This window comes from Mobula birostris, chromosome 10 (assembly GCF_030028105.1).
Source record: "Mobula birostris isolate sMobBir1 chromosome 10, sMobBir1.hap1, whole genome shotgun sequence".
NCBI lineage: Eukaryota > Metazoa > Chordata > Chondrichthyes > Myliobatiformes > Myliobatidae > Mobula > Mobula birostris.
In genome coordinates, this window is record NC_092379.1 from 96,782,878 (window position 1) to 96,809,183 (window position 26,306).

The 26,306-nt window shown below is 36.9% G+C and overlaps 1 protein-coding gene across 1 annotated transcript; it reads left to right on the forward strand.

Moving 5' to 3' along the window:
- The first annotated feature begins 1,058 nt into the window (after nt 1-1,058).
- Nucleotides 1,059-18,201, forward strand: LOC140204182 (uncharacterized). Its single transcript, XM_072270646.1, has 9 exons — nt 1,059-1,260; nt 1,362-1,466; nt 5,342-7,024; nt 10,568-10,667; nt 11,381-11,529; nt 12,100-12,212; nt 13,057-13,146; nt 13,246-13,368; nt 15,146-18,201. Exons 1-9 carry the CDS (start codon nt 1,194-1,196, stop codon nt 15,311-15,313), a joined length of 2,598 nt encoding a protein of 865 aa, XP_072126747.1. The 5' UTR covers nt 1,059-1,193; the 3' UTR covers nt 15,314-18,201.
- Nucleotides 18,202-26,306: the final 8,105 nt, after the last annotated feature.

Sequence of the window (26,306 nt, forward strand, 5' to 3'; positions counted from 1 at the left end):
ACTTGATACTGTTGTCCTGGTTGGTCTTAATAATTAATACATTATCCGACAACGCTTATGTATTTCCGAAACTATTTAAATGTTAAGTATTTTTGGACCCAGCAACACCTAAGGATCGCATTATTTCAGTTTCGCTATATATTCATGAAAGCGTTCATTTCAAAGGTCGAAACTACTTTTTTATGGTTCATTGGCCCTCGAGACTACATATTCGCTCTTAGAGGAAATTAATTTGATTCACTATTGTGTCAATAAAAGGGTGCTGGTAAATGGTTTTTCGGCTGTGGTTTATTCCGCATTGTTGAACGTTCACATCTTCTAGACTTTACCAAAGCGTTCTGTGATCATTTGATATCACCCTCCTGTTATTTATTAATGACTAAGCCACAGACAGAGAGTGTAGAAATTTAATCGATGTATTTTCGGAGAAACTACCGTTGTGCAGACGTGGTGTTTGAACCAGTATCTTGAGGGACCTTTGCGCTCGCACAATGTCCATCCCAATATATAATAGGAATCCTGTTGAAAACCTCTAGAGAATCTGTACTTTCTTCCTAGTTATAACCCTACGGTAGCCTTTCTGCCAGCAAAGTTACGTCCTCTTAATAATGTTGCCGTTTGCATTTAATGCGATTCCACCAGCCAAAGCGGTTTTAATCTGAAAAGGTACATCCCCGCATGCGAATTACAGGTTATTTCAGATTTTCAATAACCCCAAATGCTGGAGAACACGTTTTTTAATGTATCAAATAGAATCTTTAGATCAGAATCTAAATAAAGATTGGCAGGTACCGGGACTGCACACACTTTCGTTTCCACGATTTTTATTCTTACATCAATCAATCGCTCTTCTTACGGTGTTTCGGAGTTAATCGTTACGGTCCCACCCTTCTTGGTATCTTACAACATCGGATCATTCAACCCATTATTAAGTGACAACATCCCCCGGGGCGTTGCATTACAGAACTAACCTTTCCGCAATTGCGGCTAGAATGACAACTAGCCGGAAGTTTCCGGCAAATTTGCATATCCAACGTCTCCAATCGCATGCGGCGGGAAGTTAATATAAGAGGGCAGTGAGCGAGTTAATCTGGAATTCGAGAAAAAAGTGCACACAGACCAGCCTAAAAAAAATTAAAGGCAATTTTAATTTCACGAAGTTCACCTCAAGAGTTTTCAATATATTCGTCGACATGGAACAGGAATACGATAGTGCCGAGACTCTGCATTATTCCGTGGGAATTCTAAGTATATGTGCAGGTAAACGCCGAGCAGTCCGTTTTAGTTAACTGATTCAATGATTTTCTCCCAAATTTCTTACATTCTTTATAAACAATGACCCCTGTTTGTTCGTGTGTTAGGTGCGCTATTACTGGTCGTGAACTACTACTCCACGCTGCTGCCAATCCCCAGTACGGCTCTGGGCATCTTACTGCTTATCGTAGCGGCTATCCTATGCTATACTGGTAGGTAACCGTGTGCTCCCAGTACTAAAGGGAATTAGACATCGTTGCAGGGAGCCGCCGTTCCAGTGTGCTAAATTTACAATGCAAACTCGTGTTTCCTATTTAGCTTCCGTAAACAAGAGCAATGGAGACCAATGATGTTTGTTATTTGGGACATTTTCGGCCATTGCTGCATCGTCTAGCCAACATCAATCCAGTTTTACACAGAAACACGAACACACACACACACACACACACACACACACACACACACAGAAACACAAACACACACACACACACACACACAGAAACACAAACACACACACATACACACACAGAAACACAAACACATACAGACACACACACACAGAAACACACACACACACAGAAACACACACACACACACACACACACACACACACACACACACACACACACACACCTTACGCCTAAACAGTGCCACCTCGTGGTGGGAAGCAGTTGCATTGTTGTACTCCACCGCAGTCTCTTAGTAAAAGGAGATTTAATTAAACGGTGAACGCTGGACAGTAAAAACCAATTTCTCACTCAAAACCTACTTTAAAGCAAGAGTCACAGATAATTTAAAAGAGCCACGTTGTTTACATCCTCATGAATCTCGAGGTTTCCTGTAATTTAGTGTCCCGGTATGATCGTCTGATTTATTAAAGATAAGGTTTAGAGCCTACGTTTCCTCTGATCGCAACGTTAGCTATCTTTCAGTCTTAACGAACTTCACAAATGGCTAATGATGAAACAATTTTCTCCACAAGGGTTTCTTCAATCTCTTTTCGAGTTTCCCACAAAGTCCGAACACGCACTATGTCAGGCACTGGGAATTTATCCGCCTTAAGGCGCTGCAGAACAAATATATCCTCTCTGGTAATATGAATGCTCTTCAAAACATTTCCGCTTGTTTTCCCTAGCTCTTGAACGATCATGATTGTCTCCTTTGTAAACACACCAAGGAGAAAATTTTGCTAAAAATCTTATCCTTCTCCTGCGGCTCAAGTCACAGGCAGTTCTACTGATCTCTAAGGAGGACCTACTCTTTCCCTCGCCTCCCTTTTACTCAATGTAGATCAAAAAACTTATTGCGATTTTGGTTAACTGTATAGTATGTGCCAGATCTATCTTAAACCCTCTCTCTGCCCCCCTGATTTCCCTCTTAATCTTCTTTATACTCATTATACCCATCCCTAACTTACTAAACCCAATATATGCTTCCTTCTTTTTTTCTTGACCAGAGCGTCAATATTCCTCATCAGTTCATTCCCTAAACTGGTTCAGTTTACCCTTCACCCTGACAGGAATATGCTACCCCTGGATGGACTCTTGATATCTTATTCCCAAAAGCCTCTCGTGCTGCCATTCATTCTTTTCCCTTCAAGTAGGCTCTACCAATTGGCTTCTGCTAGATCCAGCTTCGTTCTCTCAAAATTAGCCCCGCTCTAGTTTAGGACCCCAACCTGTGGATCGGCCCTGTCCGTTTCCGTAACTATTTTAAAACTAGTCGAATTATGGTCACTGGATCCAAAATGCTCCCTGCATGACTTCTCTGCGACTTGTCGTGAAGGACCAGTATTTCACCCTCCTGAGTAGGTCTCTATATATAATATATTGACTGGGGAAACTTCCCTGGATACAATTCTCAAATTCCAACCTGTCCAGCCCTTAATATTCTGGATGGTCTAGTCAGTACTAGGGAAATTAATATCTCCCATTAATACAACCCTGATTATGAAGTAACTGAGTTGTACTAAAACCAACATGCCGACTGTATCTGCAGGGCTTCAAGAAGGCAGTTGATCACTTTCACAAGGAGATTTTCTGTCATAAATGCTCATGTTCAACAATGTACTTACATCATTCTGACACAAAATGTACATTTAAGGCAGATAACTTTTTTGCCATCTACGTACATTAATTTCTAATGTCAAGCATAGACTGAAGATATTATATATTGTGCAATTATACATGATAAATTATACTGCTGTGTGCTGGGGCAGCAGGCTGAGGATAGCAGACACCAACAGAATCAACAAACTCATTTGTAAGGCCAGTGATGTTGTGGGGATGGAACTGGACTCTCTGACGGTGGTGTCTGAAAAGAGGATGCTGTCCAAGTTGCATGCTATCTTGGACAATGTCTCCCATCCACTACATAATAGACTGGTTGGACACAGGAGTACATTCAGCCAGAGACTCATTCCACCGAGATGCAACACTGAGCGTCATAGGAAGTCATTCCTGCCTGTGGCCATCAAACTTTACAACTCCTCCCTTGGAGGGTCAGACACCCTGAGCCAATAGGCTGGTCCTGGACTTATTTCCTGACATAATTAACATATTACTATTTCATTATTTATGGTTTTATTACTATTTAATTATTTATGGTGCAACTGTAATGAAAACCAATTTCCTCCGGGATCAATAAAGTATGACTATGACTAAAATAAGCTTGCTTTATCTAGCAGTTATCCTTCTAGCCTTTTTAGTGAAGTTTATCCTTATATTCTTGAGTGAGATATAATGCCAATTGATGGCTGGATATAAAACCCTAACAATCCAAAAAAAGGGTCACAAGAATCATTAAAGTAAAAGTTAAGTATAAAATGAGATTTTGTGATGATAATGAACCTGAATGCTTTAATAGAACATAGGGAAACACCTTACAAATTGTGATCTTTTTATGATTGAATTAGTATTAGATGTTTCAAGTTTAAATGTTGCAAATTTTAAAGGGATGAGAATAAAATTAATTATTTGGTACAATATAGAAACAGTGGTGGTGGTGGTGGTGGCATACGCTAGTCTCGCAAGACCATGGATCTGCGCCTGGAAGGTTTCAAGGGCACAGGCCGGGCAAGGTTGTATGGAAGACCGGCAGTTGCCCATGCAGCAAATCTCCCCTCTCCACGACACTGATGTTGTCCAAGGGAAGGGCAAGGGCTGATGGCACCAGTGTCGTCACAGGAGTTGCCAGAACGAGGTTGAAGGCAACGTCGGACTGCCTTAGGGACTCCAGCTCCGGATTTGTCCTCAGGGTTTACTCCCGAAGCCTTTCCCATGAGTGGGTATGGCCGCGAGGCAGCAGAGGTTTGAAATCAGAGTTTTCCCTGTCTTAGATGGACTGCCTTCCCAGGCTGACGAGCTCCATCTACCCGAACAGTAGAAAACAGTAAAACAGTACATGTACATAACAACACATAAAAACAGTACATGTTCCTTAACGTCACCTTAGAAATTTAAAGCAATATGATTTAGAAAGAGAAGCATGAAATGTGAAATTTGAAAAGCATTTGAAAATCAAGAGTGATATTTTATGAATTATGAAAGAAATAGAGCAATAAAGGAGAATGCAAACTCATGAAAAGATGTTATCTGCATGCAGATTATAAAATAGGAAACAGGCTATTTATGAAATAGAGGAAGTAAACCTTAAAAGACTATTCAGGAAAAAGCTTGTTTGCCAAATGTTAACAATGAGAAATCCCATATCACAGGGAGCTTGAGAAGTAAATGACTCAAATGTATTCAAGAGGAAGCTAGAATGCGCATAAGGGTGAAAGGAAAAGAAATGGTTGCTCACAGGATTAGATGAATGGAATAGGAAAGTAAAACAGTGTGAATATCGACAATCTAAAATTAGGTTTCATATTCTGCTGTAGAATTATCAACAAAAGGTGAAATTTGTTTCACTCATCATTAATACTGCCTGGAATGATTTAAGCGGAAGGATACTTATTAGAAGCAGACAAATCATTGCAGTATAGACTATTTGGAAAGAATGGCCTGTTTGTGTAACAAATGAACATGTGTAAAGCCCCACAGTATGTGATCTATTGTATTATTTATTTCTGTATGTTTTTCTGCAGGTATAAGGAAGTGGTCAAGTCAAGCTACACTATTTGTGAACCTGTGTCTGACAGTGTCAGCATTATGGTGTGGATCTGGCCTGGTCCACATCTTAATTGGAGAGAAGGTAGTTCAGGCTGATGAGATCAGAAATGCTCTGGTCCCTGGCTATGCAGCTTTCGTCTTGGCACTCTTCATCATTGGGGTGGTGGGGCTAATCCAAAAGGAATTGATCCCAGCTGTGATTGCTTTTGCTATTTCTCTTGCTACTGCCCATGAGATAGCTGCACTATATAATCAATCTTTTAGTCATTCTGCAGTGGCTTCAAATTATTTGATAGTGTCCTTTGTAGGAATTTATTTTGAATTAGGTCGTACCTCTTACTTCTTAAGTAAAGGAAAAATAACTCTCCCAGGGACTGGTCTGTCCAAGAATAATTCTCATCTGCAATCTTCATCTACCAGCCTCTTTAAAAATGACACAATAGTTCTGGGGTACATTGCTAATATGCTATCTGCCAGTGTGTTAGGATGCTGTGTTTTGGGTGTAACCTCCACTCTGTTTATTGGTCAGGTTCCCTGGCTGTGGACAGCAGGGGTCTATCAAATTATTGTTTGTATTTTGTCATACAGGGCTTTTGACACCTTGAATGCCACATTCTTTGGCTTTACCTCCATTTTAAAGTTTGCAGAGGGTTATGCTTTGCTTTATAGTCTCTGGCAAAATAGTCAACCCTTCTTCCCAGTTCCAGTCCCTATTGTTCTTGCTGTCCTATTTTTCATTCTGGCTCTATTTATGACTAGTAAAAGCCTTGTTGATGCAATGTATTTGTTGTTTTACGTTGCTTTTTGCATAGCTGTGGCAGCACGGCCCAATGGATTTTTCAATGGTGGAGCACAAGGGGTCGGTGTGGCTATATTTGTAGCGTCTGCTTGCTTAACATTCCTTTACCTTTTCAATGCCACGAGTAACTTCCCTATTCCCACTGGAGAAGGAGTTGTGAAGGCTTTATTCAGCAGGATAAATGCTCTATCTCTGAAAGCAGATAAAGACTCCCATAGCCCATACTTGGGGTACTCCAGATATTCAGATGCTGAGGTCCTAGCCCTTGCCTGCAATGTTGTGGCTTCTTTTGCCATTTCTGTATCTGTCAATCCTTCTGCACCTTTAGCCACAGTTGTCCTGCCTTGGATAGTTATTCCTGGGGGTGTCCTACAGATTCTATGTGGCTCAATCTCTTTTTCTCGGGGTAAAACCCTAGAAAGCTGTGCTTTTATCCAGTATGGTTTAATATGGATAATCTGGGGTTTGACTAGATATGCTGGTCTCTATGGTTCTACTAGAGGGTTTGGTGTTGCTATAGGAATTATTTGCTTCATGCTCCTTAATGGCTTTGTGGTGATAGGGGCTTGCTTTCTTAATGCAGCCTGGTTTGCCTTCTCACTCAGCTTTCAGTTAATTCTAATCAGCTTCCTTTTGGATGCTGTTAATGCAATTCCTTTTGGATACGATATTGGAGTCACCATCATTTTCGGTTTAGTTAGTTTTTACTGTTTTCTGGCCACCCTCTTTAACCAAAGCTTTGAGAGCCCCCAGTTACCCTTGGGATGGGCTTGGGCAAGCCTGTGTGGATTTGGGCAGAACAAATCCGTATGCCCTCATTTGCCTTCAAGAAAAACTACCTCAGTCAGAAAAATTGCAGGTAAGTTTCAGCAAGAAAATGCTGAATTCAACATTGTTTGGCTCATATCTTTATACATACACTCAGTGGCCACTTTATTAGGTACACCTGTCCTTCAGCTTGTTAGTACAAATATCTGATCAGCCAAACTTGTGGCAGCAACTCAATACATAGAAGCATACAGATATAGTCAAGAGGTTGATTTGTTGTTCAGACCAAACATCAGAACGGGGAAGAAATATGATCTAAGTGGCTTTGGCCGAAGAATGATTGTTGCTGCAGACAGGGTGCGTTTGAATATCTCAGAAACTGCCAATCTCCCAGGATTTTCACACACAACAGTCTCTACAGTTTACAGAGAATGGTGCAAGAAGCAAAAATCATCCAGTGGGCGACAGTTCTACAGGCAAAAACCACTTTGTTAATGAGAGAGGTCAGAGGAGAATGCTCAGGCTGTCTCAAGCTGACAGGAAAGCGACAGTAACTCAAGTAACCATGTGTTACAACAGTGGTGTGCAGAAGAGCATCTCTGAATGCACAAACACGTCACACCTTGAAGTGGATGGGCTACAACAGCAGAAGACCACATAGTCTCCACTCCTGTACCTAATAAAGTGGCCACTGAACGTATGTTATAAGGTGAGGAGGTACCATAGAGGTTAGACTCAGATCAGTTCAACCGCATGGTCAGCTCTTGCTTCTAATTTGTATATTGGTAAGGTATAGGTTTATCATGCAAATAATAATAACATAAATATAATTACTGGGCTTTTACTTTTTAAACTACTTTATTATTGATTTATTTGTAATGACCATGAAATGATGCAATAGCATTAAAATAATTGGGGAGATCAATGATGTAACTGATGTTTATTGTGAATTCCAATAATGTTTCCTGCTTATTTTATTCCACAGGCCTGAACAACATTTTTTAATGACTTAGCTGAAAGTTTAGGGCATCAGATTTATGTTTGCCAATGATACAAAATAAATATACAGAAAAAATTAGCAAGAAGTAAATACAGACGAGTAATGTGTCAAGATGAGTGGTAAGCATTTGAATGCATACTGAAAGCAAAATGGAAAACTTTGAAACAGAAAAGTGACAGGAAAATGCCCCAAAGGGTAGATTGATTAAGAATGAAGAAAAGATTTGTAACAGTAGTGGTGAGGGTACAAAGTCTACACAGTGGTGATTAAAGGGCTAGGATTTTAATACAAATGTATTATCCAGGAACTGATGTTGTGTTTAGAAGAGAAATGTTAAGCCATCATTGAAGTAATATATCCAGTATATCTGTTACAGAAAGGGCATTAAAAGCAATTGAAAACATACTGAACAGTTTAACTAGAATTATGTCACAAATGCAAAGAAAAGCTTGAAATTCAGGGAATTTTTTTGACTGGAAAAGAAATTGATTAGAAAGCATTTAAGAGGCAACAACGATTTTCAAAACTAAGAGTGTACAGTGCGAAAGATTGCAAAAAATTCATACGGTGCCTTGTAAAAGTATTCAGCCCCCAACCCTTTGTTCACATAATTGAGTATTACAACCAGGGATTTTTGCTCAATATAACTGAGAATTTTTATTTGTGAATTACATACTCCTTTTCCACATTAAAGCCTAAGGCACAGGGAAATTTGTAAAGCATAAAAAACTAAAAATTCAAAAACTGAAACGTCAGCAGTTCAAAAGTATTCATTCCCCTTTCCTCAGTCTTAGTTGAACCACCTCTTGCAGCTATTACAAACTGCAGTATTTTTGGATAAGTCTGTATTAGCTTTACACAATGTGATGGAGCAAGATTTGCCCATTTCTCCTTGCAAAATTGCTCAAGCTGTGCCCAGGTTAGTTGGGGCAGCAGCGGTGGACCGCAATATTGAGGTCTTGCCAGAGGTGTTTGATTGGGTTAAGGTCAGAACTCTGACTGGACCACTCATGGACATAAATTTTCTTCATTTGAAGCCACTCCATGGTTGCTCTGACAGTGTGTTTTGGGGTGTGTACTGCTGAAAGACAAACTTCCTCTCCAGTTTGAGCTTTCTGGCTGAAGCTACAGGTTTTTATCCAGGATCTTTCTGTATTTAGCAGCATTCATCTTCCCATGAATCCTGACCGGATTTCCAGTCCCTACTGCTGAAAAGCATCATCATAGCATGATGCTACCTCTGCCATACTTTACAGAGGGATGGTGTTATCTGGATGATGTGCAGTATTAGATTTATGCTGCAATGTTCCACTTTAGTCTCATCTGACCACAAGACCTTCTTCCACATCTTTATGGTACTTTATAAATATTGCTTTGCAAAGACTTTACAGGCAAGGATATGCATTTTTTTAGCTAGCACTTCTTCCTTGCCACTCTTCCACAAATACCCTTTTTGTCGAAGGGAACCATGAACTTCATATCCAGTTGCAGCCACTGACTTCTCCATCTCACTCAGAATGACCGTTGGCATCACAGTAGCCTCTCTTACAAATGCCATTATTCTCTGGTGACGAAGTTTAGAGGGGTGGCTGATCTAGTGAGTGTGGCTGTGGTTTCATAATTTTTCCACTTTTTCACAAAGGACTGCACTGAACTCCGAGGTATGTTCAGTGATGCTTTTGAGATGGTCTTGTGTCCTTCCCCAGATTAGTGCTTTTCTGTTATCATTCCCCTGGCCTGCCTTGAATGCTCTTCTGTCTTAATTTTGGTTTGGTCTGTTGAAAATCTAGACCTTACAGAGTGAGTGAGTATTTATAGTATTCTTGTGAGTTCATTGAAAACAGGTGATCCTCCAATTTTCTACATCAACAAATTGGGTGAATTGGTAAGGTGCTGCTATATATTCTACCTGAGGAAAGTTAGTATAGTAATTACAAAGGCAATGAATACATTTACAGCCTCACTATTTTGGTCTTTAAATTTTAGTAAATTGTTGACAGGTTTTGGAATTTTTCTTTTGATTTTACATGACACACAATGTTTTGTAGTTCAGCTCAAAATTCCTACCTCAAATATATTTTAAATTTTGAAAATGAGACAGTAAAATCTGAAAGTGGTTGTGGGGGATGAATACACTTTCAAGGCACTGTAACCAAGGATGCATGTAACTTAAAATTGTCATCAGAAGCACAAAAAGAAGGTGGAATTTTCTTTTCTGCAAAGGCTCAAAATGAATGGTTGTACCCTACTGTGGCCATTATATTGAAATGTAATTGAATGACTATTTGAAAAGAAAGAATATGAAAAGTTGTGATTAAGGGATAAGTAGATAGAGCTGGAATAACCGATTCAGTATAGTCATTTACAATTCCTTCTGTAATGAAATTCCTGATCTTTCCCATCATTATTTTGACTGATTCCCATTTTCTCCTAAATTACTTATGTTTAACTTGTGCTACTTAGTAGATTCAACTAGAGGAGTGTTTACTAGGCAGTTCTTTTATATCCTTTCGTCAGATGTCCTCAGTGTCTTCTGTTTCTGCTTACTGCAGCATATTAGTGAAATTATTTGGCTGAAAATATACGTTGCTTGGTGTTTTCTGTTTTCTTTATATTATAACTTCTTTTCTGCAGAAATTATGAAAGATGGAGGAATATGCGGTATTCCAACAGACACTGTGTATGTGTTGGTGGCAGCTTGCAATCGTCCTGATGCTGTTGAGAAAGCTTACAAGTAGGAATTGTTTTACACTGTGTATTATTTACTTGGGGGAATACCACAGTCTTCAGTTCTATTGGGGGGGGGGGCGGTAATCTCACTAACACGCCCATCAAGGCACTTTTATTATACTTGAATATAAAAATTAGCTTTTGCATATTGGGAATTGTTTGGTGATGTATTTGCTAAATCCTCAAATTTACAACCATGAAAGCAGCAAAAATACAACTACTTTCAGAAAATACTGGAAGTATTCAACAGGTCGGACAAACTAAAGAAAGGTCTTCAACCTGAAACATTAACCCTGTTCCTCTTTCCACAGATGATGCCTGACTTGCTGACTGCTTCCAGCATTTTCTGTTTTTGTAGTTTTAATTTTAATATATCTAATTTGTCTGTCATCTTATCATGAAGTAGTCAACCTGATGTTATTTTTAATAGATCATTATGTACTTTAATGTATCTCAAAAATTAAATATTAAATCCTCAAAGTTGAGTAGATCATATTTATCATGAAATATGTGTAAAGTAACAATGTTTATTGTGTGTAAAAATAATGAACAAATACTTTTGATAGTACAATATCCATTTACTGCACTATTTTATTGAAAAACTAATATTAATAGTGATTCCCCATATCAAGTGATCTACTCATACAAATAACATGTATTTTAATGTTTTATAATTTCTATATGTAAGAAACCTCCGCCTTTTATTCATTTGCACAGCACCAAAAAACAGGCCAAAGAAAGACCAATGTCTCTGTGGATCTCTAGCTTATCGCAATTGGAACCTGTTAAACATCTGTTAAACCCTCTCTTGTGGGATTTCATGCAGACAGTTTGGCCATCATCTATCAGTCTTGTCATCCCGAGGGGTAATATGTCTTCAATATTTTGCATGTTCTTCTTCCCCCCGTCCTTTTACTCACAAATGAATTATTTTTTTCTCCTCTTCAGTTCTATTGTATCATTTTCCAGTTCAAATGACAGATTGAAAATCTGTTCTTGGGTCCCTTTTTCTTGGGGAAAGAAAATCACTGAGTGCATTCTGTCTTGGTGGAATATCGCAAACAACAGGAATTCTGCAGATGCTGCAAATTCAAGCAACACACATCAAAGTTGCTGGTGAATGCAGCAGGCCAGGCAGCATCTCTAGGAAGAGGTACAGTCGACATTTCAGGCCGAGACCCTTCATCAGTCCTGAGGAAGGGTCTCGGCCTGAAACGTCGACTGTACCTCTTCCTAGAGATGCTGCCTGGCCTGCTGCGTTCACCAGCAACTTTGATGTGTGTTGGTTGGTGGAATATCTCATCGGTTTTCCAAAAGAAGAATAGAGACATTCCATGAATCCATAGAACTGCCTGTTGTATTAACATACAATTCATTTCTCAACTATAAGTAAATATTGAGTAATAATAATTAACAAGTGTTATTTTCATTGGAAGGTGAATGGTTGAAACCATTTGGATTGAAACATGCAGCTAGGTATATCGGGACTCCTCAGAGCATTGCCATTAGGATTCCAGATTGTGCTGTTACAACACATCTCATTGACCAGGTGAGATATTCAATGGAGCTTTGACATTAATGTACGTATTTTGCATGTACTGGTAAATTTCCTTGATATTTAGTTGCCTTTGTTTACTTCTAAATTCAGTGGAAGATCTCATAGTATATCTGAAATAAGAACATTTCTCTGAGGAGAGAAACTGAATTAACAAAGGCTTATATGATTCAACTGTTTGTTCCATTTGTATTTTTGCTTAATCTCATGTGGCCAAATTGCAAGTGTTTCATAACTACCATTATAATGCTGTTTAGCTGCATGTTGAAATGGTGGAATGCTAGGTAAACATGTTATCCCTCCAGGTCGTTCCTGAAGTCTGAAATATGTCTAAAAGGAAATACAAGACACATCTTGGTGAAATACGTGATTTTTAAATTGTAAGAAGGATAAGTGCGTGTGTGTGAACGTGGACAATGAAATAGGAAAGTGCAGAGACTCAATTTTGACTTTAATGTTCTTGGTGGAACTTTTAAGATTTTGAGCAGAACGCAAGCTTGGTTCAACTGATCTATGTGCAAATGAGCATAAAGTGAGGAAAATATCTGTACCAAAGTACGCCACTGGAAGTGATTTAGAAAAGGGGTGGCAATTTTAAAAAAAATTCTTGCAATACTTGGAAAAGCATGAGTTTCATCTTGAGCAAGTCCTCTCTAACTTGTAGACCTTCAAGAAGTCAAGGTATAACAATCACAAACAAAAACATTTGCTACTAGCTGGATTGCTAAGGTTCATTATGGAACTCTTACTTCCTCCTCAGCGGAAGTTTAACCAGAGAAGGAATGCCTGTGGCCCCATTTTTGTCTATCTAATAACTAATTTTTCTCTGCATGTGCAGGTGGGTCCCATAGCAGTGACATCAGCAAATCCAACAGGGGAAGCAGACACCACTCACCACAATCAGGTCTATGCCAAACTTGGCAACAAGGTAATGTTTTACTGCAACTTATTCTTTGACTTTTAAATACTATTTCTACATGTAATACCACAAGTAATTATTTATAAAGTGTTGTTGTTCCTGGTACAGGTTGATGGTGTATTGTGTGATGGGCCTTCACCTGAGAATATTGCCTCTACTGTTGTGGACTGTACCAATGTAGAGAAGGGTACACTTGGTTTCTTTAGAATTGGCATTGTGCCCAAATCAGAGGTAAGAATAACTTGATATATTGCTGTGATACTTGCTTTTCTTCAATTTATTTTTAAGTATTTGTTTCTCAATTAGGGATGATTTCATAACAGAAGCAAAAAGGACAAAAGTCATTTGAATTAATAAATTCCAGGCTTTCACACTGAAAGGCAAACTAATGTGCTGGTCTACTTCTTTGTTCAACTTTGTGGCTCATAATTTGAAATCATATTTCACATTCACTGGTTCCATTTAGTGTTCCAACAAGTTCACTACCCAGATATTTCTTTTTGCATTTGGAAATAATCAGCTTCCTCCAGTGGCTCCAACTAGCTCACTTCATCAATATTAGGATCAATTTTGTCTGTCTTTCTACTTTAGACTATTTTTTATTGTTTTAGTGTGCCATATCTGAGCACAGTCCATAAAATATGGTCTTACCACAACATGCCCAAGTACAATCACAGCTTCCTTTAACTTTCATCCTGCTGATGTCTCTTATGTATCAACATAATACTTTCTTTATTACTGGTTTTCTTCAGTTGGCCATTATTTATCAATGTATCTATTTAGACTCTACTTCATATTTTTTTCTTTATTACTATTTATGTATATTTGTGTTGCTTAGGTTTCTTCTTTTACTTTAATCATATCTCTATAATCTTTTAAACACCATGTAACAATAGTCTTGAAACAACGAGATTATTACAGAATAAAGGCTCCTGAATGTCTATCAAGATATGTCTCATCCTTACAAGACTTAGTCTAAATGTTACTCCACGCCCATCAATATGGTTGACTCCTAACTTAAGAGGAAATCAGGGATGAATAGTAGATGCAGAGATTCTCAGTGGTATCCACATTCTTTGAATGAATAAAGATTTGGGAATAATTGCTTGTTCTGTCCATTTTATTGAATGCACTGTACATTTTCATGGCTATGGTATTTCTTTTATCTGAAAAGAATTGTCTTTGTGAAAGATTTCATCCAATAGAGGAGGAACTTTCATTAAAGTGTGACCTAAAGAGCAAAGCCACTTATTCCCTCCACAAAACTAAACAATGATGGTTCTAAGCATTTACGATACTTTCACAGTTTGTGTGTTCTTGAAAGTACAATTATTTTCATTATAAGAATGAAGGGTCTTGATGAATAGCCTTGCCCCAAAATGTCGATTGTTTATTCCCCTTCATTGATGCTGCCTGACCTGCTGAGTTTCTCCAGCATTTTTGTGTGTGTGTTGCCCTAATTATTTTCATTGTTCCATTTCTTCTTCTGAAGCTACTTTCTATTGTTGCAGTGCAGTCTAATGGCCACTGAAAGTCCAACCAACACTGGACTGGCACCAGCAGCTCACAATTAGAGGGAACATTACAGTCATAGCCAGTCATACCCACATCTACACTGAATAGTAACAGAAATTGAGAAACTTGGTTATATCATTTTTATTTTCTCAGAATAGCTTAAGGATGGCTGCAGACTCAATTGCCCACAACTCCCCATTAAAACATTTGGTGACTGAGCAGTTTATCTTAAGTTACTTAACTACTGTGAAAACACATCTATGTGACGTACTCTTCTACTGAAATCTCCACCTTTGAAATCGTTTTGGAAGTGTACGTTTGCATTTAATAAACATATTGAAGGTGAATACTTAAAAAAAACCACAAGCACCTGGTGTGTATTGTATCATATTTACACATAAAATCATCTTAAGAATAATTTTAAAGTATAAAATTCACTCTAAGTACTGTTTATTATTTGCTTGCTAATGACGTATTTATTTTGTGACTGAAGATCCTGCAGCTGTTTGAAGAAGTGCAGATGAAACATCGAAAAGGCCATTCTAATGATGGATTTATTGAGGATTTTTCAAAACTTAACGCAGTTCAACACCCACAGGACCCAAATACCTCTGACAACGCAGCCTTTACAAACGAGATGGAAGAAGCTGAGAAGTTGTAATGTACAAGTATCACTGAAATAACCTGCAAACTATTCAGTAAAATTTGTAAACAACTACAAGCACAGGAGACGATGCCTCAGGGATACAAGAGATTCTGCAGATGCTGGAAATCTTGAACAACACACACAAAATGCTGGAGGAATTCAGCAAGCCAGGCAGCACCTATGGAGGGGAATAAATCAGTCGATGGTTTGGGCTAAGACCCTTCATCAGTTCCTTCAACATTTTGTGTGCTTTGCTCATGATATGTCAGGGAATGCTGACAGCCCTGCAGATTGTCCCCAGCGTCTTCTAAATTATGTCAAATTTCCATGATCTGCACATTTCTCCAATATTTTGCTATGGTAATTCAGGGATAATCATAACTATGTTATCAAATTTGTGGCAAGAACAGGTTTGACCAACCTTAAAGGGAGCAATAAGTTATTTTGTAAGGACATGTTGCGGCCTTCACAAAGAAGAGAAAATGATCAAACCTACATTTGAACAATCTACCATAAACCAAATGGTTTGTGAATGAACTTTGGTAAATTGAGAGGACGGAAATCAATAGAATCACAGAAAGGTTACAGCAAAGGAGGAGGCCATTTAAGCCACTGTGTTCCTGCTGCTTCACCAGCCAGTCTGTTCTCTGCAGCTTTACAAACTTTCCTTCACCACACATTTATATTTATCCAATTCTTTTTGAGACCACAATGGAACCTGCTTCCACCACATCCACAACTGTGTATTTCAGATTTTAACTATGTTAAAAAAAATCCTAATGTTGTTATTAATTCTCTTCCAATTAATTTATATCTGCAACCTCCAAACTTTGATTTCTTCACCATTAAGAGTAGCTTCCATTCTGTACTGGCCTTCTATCATTTCGTGTACTTCCAGCAGGATTCTCTCAACCTTGGCTTAAAGGAAAACGATCCTGACCTTTCACATCTCTCCTCCTAAGTGAATTCTTTCATCACAAAAGCTGTTACCCCTTAAATAGCTTTTGGACCTTATCAAATCCCTTTACATGTTTCCTATAATGACTTGATGAGAATTGAACAGAATATTCCAGTTCAGGTTACTCCAATCAAAGTTTAGCATAAGTTCCTTATTTATACTCTTATCTTCATTCATAAAGCCCAAAATTGCAGATGCCTTATTAATTATTTATTAGTCTACTCATCACTTTCAATGATTTGTGCACCCATAGTCCCAGGTTCCCCTGTTCCCACACTCCTTCAGAAGGAATATCCTTTATTAAATATGGCCAGTCTCTATTACTCCTACCAAAATGCATCACCTCATTTTCCTCTCCTGTGTCTACCCACTCTTCAGCCAGTTTACATCTTGTTACAATTTATCACTATCTATTTGTTTCAACTTTAACAAGTTTAATGTCACATAAAGTATTACAAATTGGGGATTACCCTCCCTCCAACTCCAGGTCTAGTTCAATATCAAAAAAAAAGCAAAGGAGCCAGCATTTGTTCCATGGAGGATACCTCCATTTACCTTTACCTTCCTCCACTGTGAGATTAACGTATACCATGACACTGTTTGGAATTTACCCAATGTCATATCCAAGGTACCAGTGTCCCTTTAGGGCCAAATCAGGATTCCTGCATCCCTCCCCCCTCCCATTTATCCTGTATAGTTGGTTCTGTTAGTCCTGTACTTGCTCCTTTTGAACAGGGGAGTAATACTTGCCACTCTTCAATCCTCTGGTAGCATCTCATATGCAAAGTGCATTATGGTTATAAAGTCTTTATAACATTGTTATTATGGTCTTTATAATCATAATATAGTTATAATGATTAGAGTAATTGCTCCTGATATTTTGATAGCTCTGATATTTTGATCACTATCTCCAAAGTGCTTCTGAACTGAAACTTGGTGCACTTAAACTACCTCATTCCCAAGAAGCAGATCTAGCAACTCCTCATCCCTTATATTAGAGAAATACTGTGCTGTGCAGATTAGAAGCTAGATAATTAAAGTCTTTCCCTTTTATTACCAAATGGCTTTGCCATTTCTCCACAATCTCCCTACATATTTGCCCTTGCACATCATTCCCTCTCACTGGAGGAGGAATTATACACAAAAAGACACAAACAAAATGGAGAGTAATTTGATCGCCTGCTTTTTGGAACTTAACTACTTGAATTCTTCTCTGAATTCCTGTAGCCTTGCTATCTGCAAGAATTATTAAACTGGATCACCCCAAAAGATTTGAGGAATATTTGTGCTCATATCATTAATGCAGTAACAACTTCTCATCAAATGGTGATAAAACCAGAACATTTCCTATCGAAGTATCTTAGCATAAAAATCATTATATCCCAAAACAGGACAGAGGCTGAAGACTAATACTATGATTTCAATAGAAAGGGCCTGTTTCAAACAGAGAATATTAAGGCAGTGATGGTACAAACAAAATTGTGTGTCTGTCTGTCTGCCTCTGTGTGTGTTTGTGGTGAGGGAAGGCATGGGGAATAGGATCTTGCATCACTGAAATTGTCACAAGTGTAATTTTCAAATTGATAAAAGGTTTCAAGTCAAAATTCTGTGATTGTAAGGCACTGATAACAGGATTGAACACCTGAACACTTGGGGACCGAAACCTCCAATTGATCTCTGAGCTTAAATCATTGTGAATCAGATGTGATGGTCACTGTTTTTCCATTTATCCATTTACAGATGAAGTTCTCAAAATATGTTATTTGTCAATGGGTGGGATCATGTATTTTCTATTTCAGATGGGAGTAGATGAGCTGAATGAAAAATCCATTATTATTCTGAATCCACTAATATAAGTGTAGAAATCAAATTGACTTTTGAAGAATAAAAGGTAGTTGCACTTTATATGGTATGAGCATTTTGTAATAAAATATCTGTTTCTGATTGTGAGTTGTTATATATTTTCTGACTATTAACTGAACTATTTTATCACTGAAGCAGCTTTTGTTCCTCAGCTAGGATTTTGCTGCAAAGCCAAGCCTTTATGCCATAATGTCCTCTAAAGCCTCAGAATAGTAAGTTAGTGTCAACTATCACTGAGGTCCTCCATTTTTTTGTGAGATAGTTTCTTTGGGCTGCTCAAATTGTTCCACCTGATCCACAGGAGAAGTAGTGTGTTACATCTGACAAAGCAGTTGCTACAACCTGTGTGATTTATCTGAAGAGCTGCAAGATAATTCAAATACCCTTCAGCCAACACCCTCCACTTCTGATCTTCTTACAAAGATCAAATCCTTGACAAGATGGCTGAAAATGACTGAGCCAAAGAAATTGCCCTGCAGAATTCTGCAGCGTTGTTCTTGACTGTGACAATTGATCCTTAAAGCGTACAACCACCTTCAATATATAAAATGAAGGTGGTTAATATAGAATTATATGAAGAAAAATGCAGGTTGGATGGTTATGGGAAATATCAGCATTTTAAGTAACTGGGTTAGCTGCTTACAATTAGTTGTGTGATTTTGATCAGTATTTGAAGAAATAATTTCACGTCATTGGTTCAACATGAAAGAGTGCCATAATAATGCTATGCTCACAACTGTCACAACTATCACTGAGGAACCTGAGGTGAGATAAAGGCTTGGCAAAATGATTTGACCTAGACCATGATTAATAATGTTTGCTGGATCATCTCTATACATTGAATTGAATTTATTTAAATCTCACATCCATCCTACAAGATAAGTGAGTAAATATCTTTGCGTTATGACTCTGTCGCAATGTACAGACATGTGAATTTATAAGTGTAATGGCTTGTAGAAAGAAGCTGTCCCATAGCCTGTTGGTCCTGGTTTTAATGCTGTGGTACCATTTGCCAGACGGAAGCAGCTGAAACAGTTTATGGTTGGGGGTGACTAGTGTCCCCAATGATCTTCCAGGCCTTCTTTCTGCATCAGCTGCTGTAAATGTCCTCAGCGGAGGGAAGTTCGCATCCACAGAAGCACTGGGCTGTCCATACCACTCTCTGCAGTGCCCAGTGATCAAGGTTGGTGCAGTTCCCGTACAAGGTGGTGATACAGCTAGCCAGTACGCTCCCAATGGTGCCCCTGTAGAATGTCCTGAGGATTTTGGTGCTCATGCTGAACTTCTTCAATTGCTCGATGTGGAAGAGATGCAGTTGTGTTTTTTTTCCCACACAGCCAGTGTGTACAGTTCAGGTGAGATCTTCAATGACGTGTATACTGAGGAACTTGAAAGTAATTTGTGGACAAATTTCACATTGCTTCATATTGTGGTGGTGTGGCAGTAGGCAGAAATAAGCAGAGAATGCAGCTCCTCGTCCTGTTTTCATTTTCATGCAGTATATGTGCGGATGATGACAGCATTTGTCATGACAGGGTAAATGGAAGGACAAGGATACCAGTGCAGGGAAGCCACAACACTTCTGACTTACAGTCCGTAAGATCAAAGAGTTAAAAGTAGGGGTTAAGGATTAGTGTAGGAGAAATGGCATTCAATTCACATGGCTCTTGCCAACCTTACTGGGGAATGAGGGAGTTTTGCTTGAGTAGATCTGGGCATTGGCCGAACAAATTGAATAAATCAGACTGCAGATAAGGCTGAAAATGAATTAATGGGGAGGACTGTGAATAGGCCCAGCGTGGGGGGGGGGGGGGGGGATTGAAATGAAACATTAAAGAGATGGGCAAGGCAATAATAATAACTAAAATTTCTCATAAAATTCAAATATAAGAGCATTCCTTTAATTAATTAAGAACAAAGCAGGAAAAATTCCATGTGAAAAAAACAAATGCTCTCTATCTGAATACACATTCCAATTGCAACAAAAGACACAAATAGAAATAATAGAGTGAAATCCAATAGCCATTCCAGAAACGTGGTTGCAAGGTGAGCAGCCCTGTGAATTAAACACTCCAGGATAATTCGGCAAAATGAAAAAGCAGATGGGCCAACCCTTATTTAAGAGTAAGGTAAAGGCAGTAGAAAGGATGGATCCTAGCTCAGGAGACAAGATGTAGAATCAGTATGATTGGAGTTACCAAATAGCAAGGGGTAGAAAACATAAGTATGTGTAAATACTAAGAAGAGATTGAAAGGTGCTAGGGTACAGAGAGACCAGGGTGTGAATGTATACATTACTGATAACTAATATGCAGCTTCATCAAACAAGTAAAAGAGAGCAAATGTCATGTTGGGCAGCAGCATCTCTAGGAAGAGGTACAGTCGACGTTTCAGGCCGAGACCCTTGACGAAGGCCTGGATGAAGGGTCTCAGCCTGAAACGTCGACTGTACCTCTTCCTAGGGATGCTGCCTGACCTGCTGCATTCACCAGCAACTTTGATATGTGTTGCTTGAATTTCCAACATCTGCAGAATTCCTCGTGTTTGCGTTTTTAAATGCCATGTTGGTCCTTTTTTAAGATTTGAGCTCTGAAGTAAAGAGGTCTTCCTGCAATAATGGTCTGCAACTGGGATATCATGTGCAAGGAGGATATATGTGTTATAGTTCACCCGATTGACGCCTTGTGCGGTGATTATTGGGAAATTTTGTAATAAAGCGAAATGGAGTGGGCCTTCGTTTTATTATTGGTTAGAGAATTCTGGTGGTTTACCTTCTCTTTGGGCGAAGGCATTTCTTCTCACCTCTGCCCTGCATAGCTTAACCCTTATTTGGATATTGTGTAACCTTACTCTGGACACTTGACTAGGGAAACATCAACATCTGGCCAGACACCTTAAAGATAATTTTACATAGGTTATATTGCATTTTTCTAATCTCCGGAGGGTATGGTGCAGTTTATATTTAATCATTCCTCATGGCACAAACCCATTTGTTTGAAGGATTTGTGTGTTAACCCGTACCCTCTCTCTGGCTTACAGATCAGATTAGGACAGCACACAAAGAACATCTCTTATACAGCATCTATGGTCATTTTATTTAATCTGACATTCAAAAACAGTGCTCCACAACTTAATAACAATTACTGATTTTAATTGTACAACTATTTCCTTTTGAACATCAATAATCAGTGTAATATGCACATTAATGCCTGTGGATTTGCAGCCTGTGAAGTACATTTATGTAGTTGATAATGTTTCATTTAAACTAGATCAAACTTAAATTGAACATAGTATAAATTCTAATTGAACACACATAGCGCGAAGGTTCTTCATGGAGCTAAAATCAGTCAGGTATATCTGGTTAGGTTTGACAAACTTTGCTCATCCTATAAAAATGTAGTTGCATCATAAGAAATTTCATTTTCATTTTAATTTTTAAAATCTTTTTATTGATATATAATCTTCTACAGCGATAAAATACAGAAGTTCAGCAAATTCGTATATATATAATTAATAAAGCTGAAAAAAAACTTAGATTTGCTAATGGAAAAAAAAATTATATAAGAAAAAGAAGGAAAAAAGAGAACCCCAACTAACTGAATAAAACCCCACTAACTACAAAACAAAAAAAAGAAAAAAAACATTAGGAACCAACTCCCGAAGCAATACATCTTACAATCATTTACATACAGTATATTAAAGAATAAAAAGAAAACAACAACCACCAAAACACATTTATATAACATAAAATTGGAAGGAAACCATATAAATTAATTCAAATTAAATGATAATATTTGCAAAAAAGCCCCATCTTCTCTCAAAATCAAATCAGGGATCAAAAGTTCTACTTCTAATTTTTTCCACACTAAGACATAACATTACTTGGGAAAACCATTGAATTAGTGTAGGAGCAGAGGTATCTTTCCACTTCAATAAATTAGCCCTTCTTGCCAACAATGTAACGAATGCAATTACATGTTGGTTTGAAAATGAAATACTCTGAATATGATGTGGAACTATTCCAGTGAATTTATTAGGTTGTAAATTAATTTTCAAAGCTATAGAAATTGTAGAAAATAAAGATTTCCAAAAAGATTTCAATGAGGGACATGACCAGAACATATGTGACAAAGTAGCTACTTCATTTTTGCACCCATCACAATAATTATCTACATTAGGAAATATTTTGGATAGTCTCTCCTTTGTTAAATAATAACAGTGAACAATTTTAATTGAATTAAACAATGATTAGCACATATCGAAGAAGAATTAACCATTTTCAAAACTCACAATCAATCTTCATTCACAAAAGTCATATTAAGTTCTCTCTCCCAATCTTGTTTAATCTTTAGTGAAAGGTTATCTTTTTGTAGTAAAAATAAATTATAAATTCTTCCAATGGAACGTCTCACTAAAGGATTGATATTCAAAATAGTATCTAACAAATCAGATTCTTGCATATATAGAAACGTAGAAACATAATTTTTGTAAAAAATGTCTAACCTGAAAATATTGCAAGAAATGTGTATCAGAGAGAGAATATTTGCTAATTAACTCTTCAAAAGTCATCAATCAACCATCACTAAATAAATCTGCAAAAGAGCAGATCCCCTTATTTCTCCACAAAAGAAAAATGGGATCAGTAATTGAAGGTTTAAATAGCAAATTTTGAAATACAGGGCTAGACAATTTAAATTGTTTAAAATTAAAAGTGTTGCAAAACTGAAACCAAATCCGTAAAGACTGTTTAATAACAGGGTAGAGATTTAAATTGGAAATTTTTGCAAGTTGTAAAAGTAATGGAGCTCCTCATAATGAAGTTAAATAAAATTGATTAATAGCTTTAAATTCCAAATCAATCCAAGCTGGTTTTTGACTCTTGTCGAGCCAATTTAACCAAAAACATAGTTGTCGAATATTAACAGCCCAATAATACAATCTTAAATTCGGTAGTGCAGGTCCACCATCTTTTTTGGATTTTTGTAAATGAGACTTGTTAACTCTTGGTTTTTTATTATTCCAAATAAAGGACAAAATAGTAGAATCAATTTGATCAAAAAATTTTTTAGTTAGAAAAATAGGTATATTTTGAAAAATAAATAAAAATCTAGGTAAAATCATCATTTTCACGGCATGAATACAACCTGTTAAAGAAAGTGTAAGAGGATTCCATTTAGAAATAATTGTTTCATAGAGTCCAATAAAGGAACTACATTAGCTTTATAAAGATCCTTTTTTTTGTAATGATAATACCCAAATATTTAAAAGAATTCACAATTCTAAATGGAATATCATTATATATAAAAACAGGAACATTTAAAGGGAACAATTCACTTTTATTTAAATTAAGTTTATATCTTGAAAATTTTCCAAAATCATTTAATAATGCCAAAAGATTAGGAATAGATTCTTCAAGATTCGAGATATAAACCAGAAGATCATCTGCATAAAGAGAGGTATTATGTATGTTCCCATTTATAGAAATATCATGGATGTTTTTAACTTCACAAATTGTTATAGCCAAAGGCTCCAGTATGAGATTAAATAACAAAGAACTGAATGGGCACCCTTGTCGAGTACCTCGTGAAAGTGAAAAAAAGGGAGACCTAAGATTACTAGTAATAACGGTAGCAATAGGTTTCTTATCAATCATTCGAATCCACTTATTAAAATTATTACCAAAGCCAAATTTCTCTAATACATTAAACAAATAAGTCCATTCAACTCTATCAAATGCCTTTTCTGCATCCAGAAAAATAACAAATTGGGGTGTTTTGGATAATGGTGAATATATAATGTTCATCAATCTCCGAACATTAGAAAAAGAGTAACGGCCTTTAATAAAGCCTGTTTGATCCATAGAGATAATTTTAGATAAAATGTTTTGCAAACGATTAGCTGTTATCTTAGAAAGGATTTTAGCATCCACATTAAATAGCGAAATAGGTCTATAAGATGAGCATTCAGTAGGATCTTTATCTTTCTTAAGTATTAAAGAAACAGAAGCTTCATAAAAAGAAGAAAATAAATTACCTTTCTCAAAAGATTCGTGAAATATTTCCAAAAGGAATGGAGAAAGTAATTTTTCAAATTTTTTGTAAAATCCTACCGAATAACCATTGAGTCCAGGAGCTTTACCTGATTGCATTGACAATATATCTTTCTGAATTTCATGTTCAACAATTGGAGCATCAAGAGTCTGTTGATCTTCAACAGTAATTTGAGGAAATTTAAACTTATATAAAAAAGCCTTCATTTTGGAGGGATCTGCAGGAAACTAAGATTTATAAAGATCGGAATAAAAATCCTGAAAAATATTATTAATGTCTTGGTAATTACTTATAGTCATAGTCATAGTCATAGTAATACTTTATTGATCCCGGGGGAAATTGGTTTTCGTTACAGTTGCACCATAAATAATAAGTAGTAATAGAACCATAAATAGTTAAATAGTAATATTTAAATTATGCCAGTAAATTATGAAATAAGTCCAGGACCAGCCTATTGACTCAGAGTGTCTGACCCTCCAAGGGAGGAGTTGTAAAGTTTGATGGCCACAGGCAGGAGTGACTTCCTATGATGCTCAGTGCTGCATCTCGGTGGAATAAGTCTCTGGCTGAATGTACTCCTGTGCCCACCCAGTACATTATGTAGTGGATGGGTGACATTGACCAAGATGGCATGCAACTTAGACAGCATCCTCTTTTCAGACACCACTTTTTTAAAATATAATTTTTATTGAGTTTTCAAACTTGATTACATGGAATAATAATATCTACCCTCCCCCTTCCCCTCCGATATATACCCCTACCTAAAAGAAAGAAAAGAAAAAGAAAAAGAAAGAAAGAAAGAAAGAAAGACTGCCTGGATATTGGAAGGTCTCCACATGCTCCATGGGATTCGAAATAAATTTAATATATTTATTTGTTACTTTCCCCAAAGGACCAACATCTTTATCATCGGAGCACCTAGATATGCCAACTTATCTTTTGTAAATAAGAGTGCCAAATATTCAAAAATGTATCATATTTATCTCCTAAATTATAAGTAATTTTTTCAAGTGGAATACAGCTAAAAATGTCATTATTCCAACGATCCATACTTAAATACGAATCCGATTTCCATGTAACTGCTATAGCCTTCTTGGCTACTGCCAATGCAATTTTTAAAAATTCTTTCTGGTATTTATTCAATTTAAGTTTTGGTTTTATCCCTTCAATGTCACCTAATAAAAATAATATAGGGTTATGTGGAAATTGAGTTCCAGTAATTTGTTCCAATAAAACTCTTAGATTTATCCAAAAAGGTTGAATTTTGGAACAGGACCAAGTAGAATGTAAAAAAGTACCAATTTCTTGATTACACCAAAAACATTGATCAGGTAAGTTTGAATTTAATCTATTTATTTTTTGCGGTGTAATATATAATTGGTGTAAAAATTATATTGTACTAATCTGAGTCAAACATTTATTGTATTTGTCATACTGTCAAGACATAGTCTTGACCAATTTGTTTCATCAATATTAATACTCAAATCCGTTTCTCATTTTTGTCTTGACTTGTGGATTCCTTGTTTAAGTGTCTGCTTTTGAATCAGATTATACATAAAAGAAATATTTTTTTAATTTTTCCATTTTGAATTAAAATTTCAATTTCATTAGGTTCTGGCAAAAACATTGTTTGACCCAGTTTGTCTCTTAAATAAGCACTTAATTGAAGGTAACAAAAGAAAGTGTTATTTGATATTTTATACTTATTCTTTAATTGTTCAAATGACATCAATATACCTCCTTCATAACAGTCTCCTATACATTTAATCCCTTTTTGGTACCAATTATATAAAAGTTGATTATCCATTGTAAAAGGAATAAGTCTGTTTTGAATCAAAGGTCTCCTTGCTAATAAAGATTTCTTTATTTCATCATCAATGTTTATCTTATTCCATAGATCAATCAAAAGTTTTAATATAGGAGATCCTTTCTTTTCCTGTAGCCATTTAGATTCCCATTTATATATAAAATCTTCGGGTGTACTTTCTCCTATCTTATCTAATTCTATTCTAATCCATGCCGGTTTTCGATCGTCAAAGAAAGATGCAATAAATCTAAGTTGATTTGCTTTATAATAATTCTTAAAATTTGGAAGTTGTAACCCTCCTAACTCAAAATCCCATGTCAATTTTTCCAA